This window comes from Mandrillus leucophaeus, unplaced genomic scaffold (genome assembly GCF_000951045.1).
Source record: "Mandrillus leucophaeus isolate KB7577 unplaced genomic scaffold, Mleu.le_1.0 Scaffold315, whole genome shotgun sequence".
NCBI classification, from domain to species: domain Eukaryota; kingdom Metazoa; phylum Chordata; class Mammalia; order Primates; family Cercopithecidae; genus Mandrillus; species Mandrillus leucophaeus.
This window is the reverse complement of record NW_012103310.1, coordinates 612,656-613,791: the sequence shown is the minus strand read 5'-3', so window position 1 is coordinate 613,791 and position 1,136 is coordinate 612,656. Positions and strand designations below refer to the sequence as shown.

Here is a 1,136-nt window from a genome sequence, read left to right as displayed (position 1 = left end):
GCCTATAATCCCAGCTACTCGGGAGGCTGAGGCAGGAGAATCGCCCGAACCCGGGAGGCGGAGGTTGCAGTGAGTCGAGATTGCGCCACTGCACTCCAGCCTGGGGAATAAGAGCGACACTCTATCCCACCCCCCCTAAAAAAGCATATTCAGCTCAAATCTCACTATCTGACACGAGACACACCGGTATCTATCTGGTTCCTAAAGAATCTCTGAAGAACAGCAATACTCACCATCTCCTCCCGATGCTAAAATTTCCCCAGTTGGAGAAAAACGCACGACATTGACGGCTTTGGTATGACGAGCAAGATTGGACAAAAATTCCACGATGGCTTTTCCATCTGGTCCCTTTTCTACCTTCCAGATCTGTCGATACCAAAACATTCATTTGAAAAATATAGAATGGGCACATATTATACTGTTTGTATTAAAACAATACTATGGGCTGGGTGCGGTGGCTCACAACTGTAATCCTAGCAGTTTAGGAGGCCAAGGTGGGTAAATCACTTGAGGCCAGGAGTTCAAGACCAGCCTGGAAACATAGTGAGACCTGGTCTCTACAGAAAATTTTAAAAATTAGCCAAGTGTGATGACACATGCCTGTAGTTCCAGTTACCCGGGAGGCTGAGGTAGGAGGATGACTTGAGCCCTGGAGGTCAGGGCTGCAGTGAGCCGAGATCAGGCCACTGCATTCCAGCCTGGGCAACACAGTAAGACCCTGTCTCAAAAAAAAAAAAAAAAAAAAAACAAAAAACTATGCTTATTTTCAGAAAGAAATCCCTACCTAAAACATAAATGTCTACTGTTCCCCTCCGCCTTCTTTCTAGAGCAACTTGTTACCCAATAGGAACCAGGATCAAAATCCCAAAACAATGAACGTCCAGTTACAATAATCTAGGGAAAATGAATCAAATAAGAAAGCAGAGCCGGGCATGGTGGCTCAGGCCTGTAATCCCAGCACTTTGGGAGGCCAAGGCAAGTGGATTACCTGAGGTCAGGAGTTCGAGCCTAGCCTGGCCAACATGGTGAAACCCCATTTCTACTTTATATAAAAATTAGCCGGGTATGGTGATGAGTGGCTGTAGTCCCAGTTACTTGGGAGGCTGAGGCAGGAGAATAGCTTGAACCTGGGAGGC

The 1,136-nt window shown here is 46.7% G+C and overlaps 1 protein-coding gene across 1 annotated transcript in view; it reads right to left on the bottom strand.

The window, feature by feature from the left end:
• Positions 1-1,136, bottom strand: part of CHAF1B (chromatin assembly factor 1, subunit B (p60)) — a 40,391-nt gene that overhangs the window by 36,131 nt on the left and 3,124 nt on the right. The window contains 1 exon segment of the mRNA XM_011987751.1: positions 234-366. Within this exon segment, the coding sequence (XP_011843141.1) occupies positions 234-366 (133 nt within the window).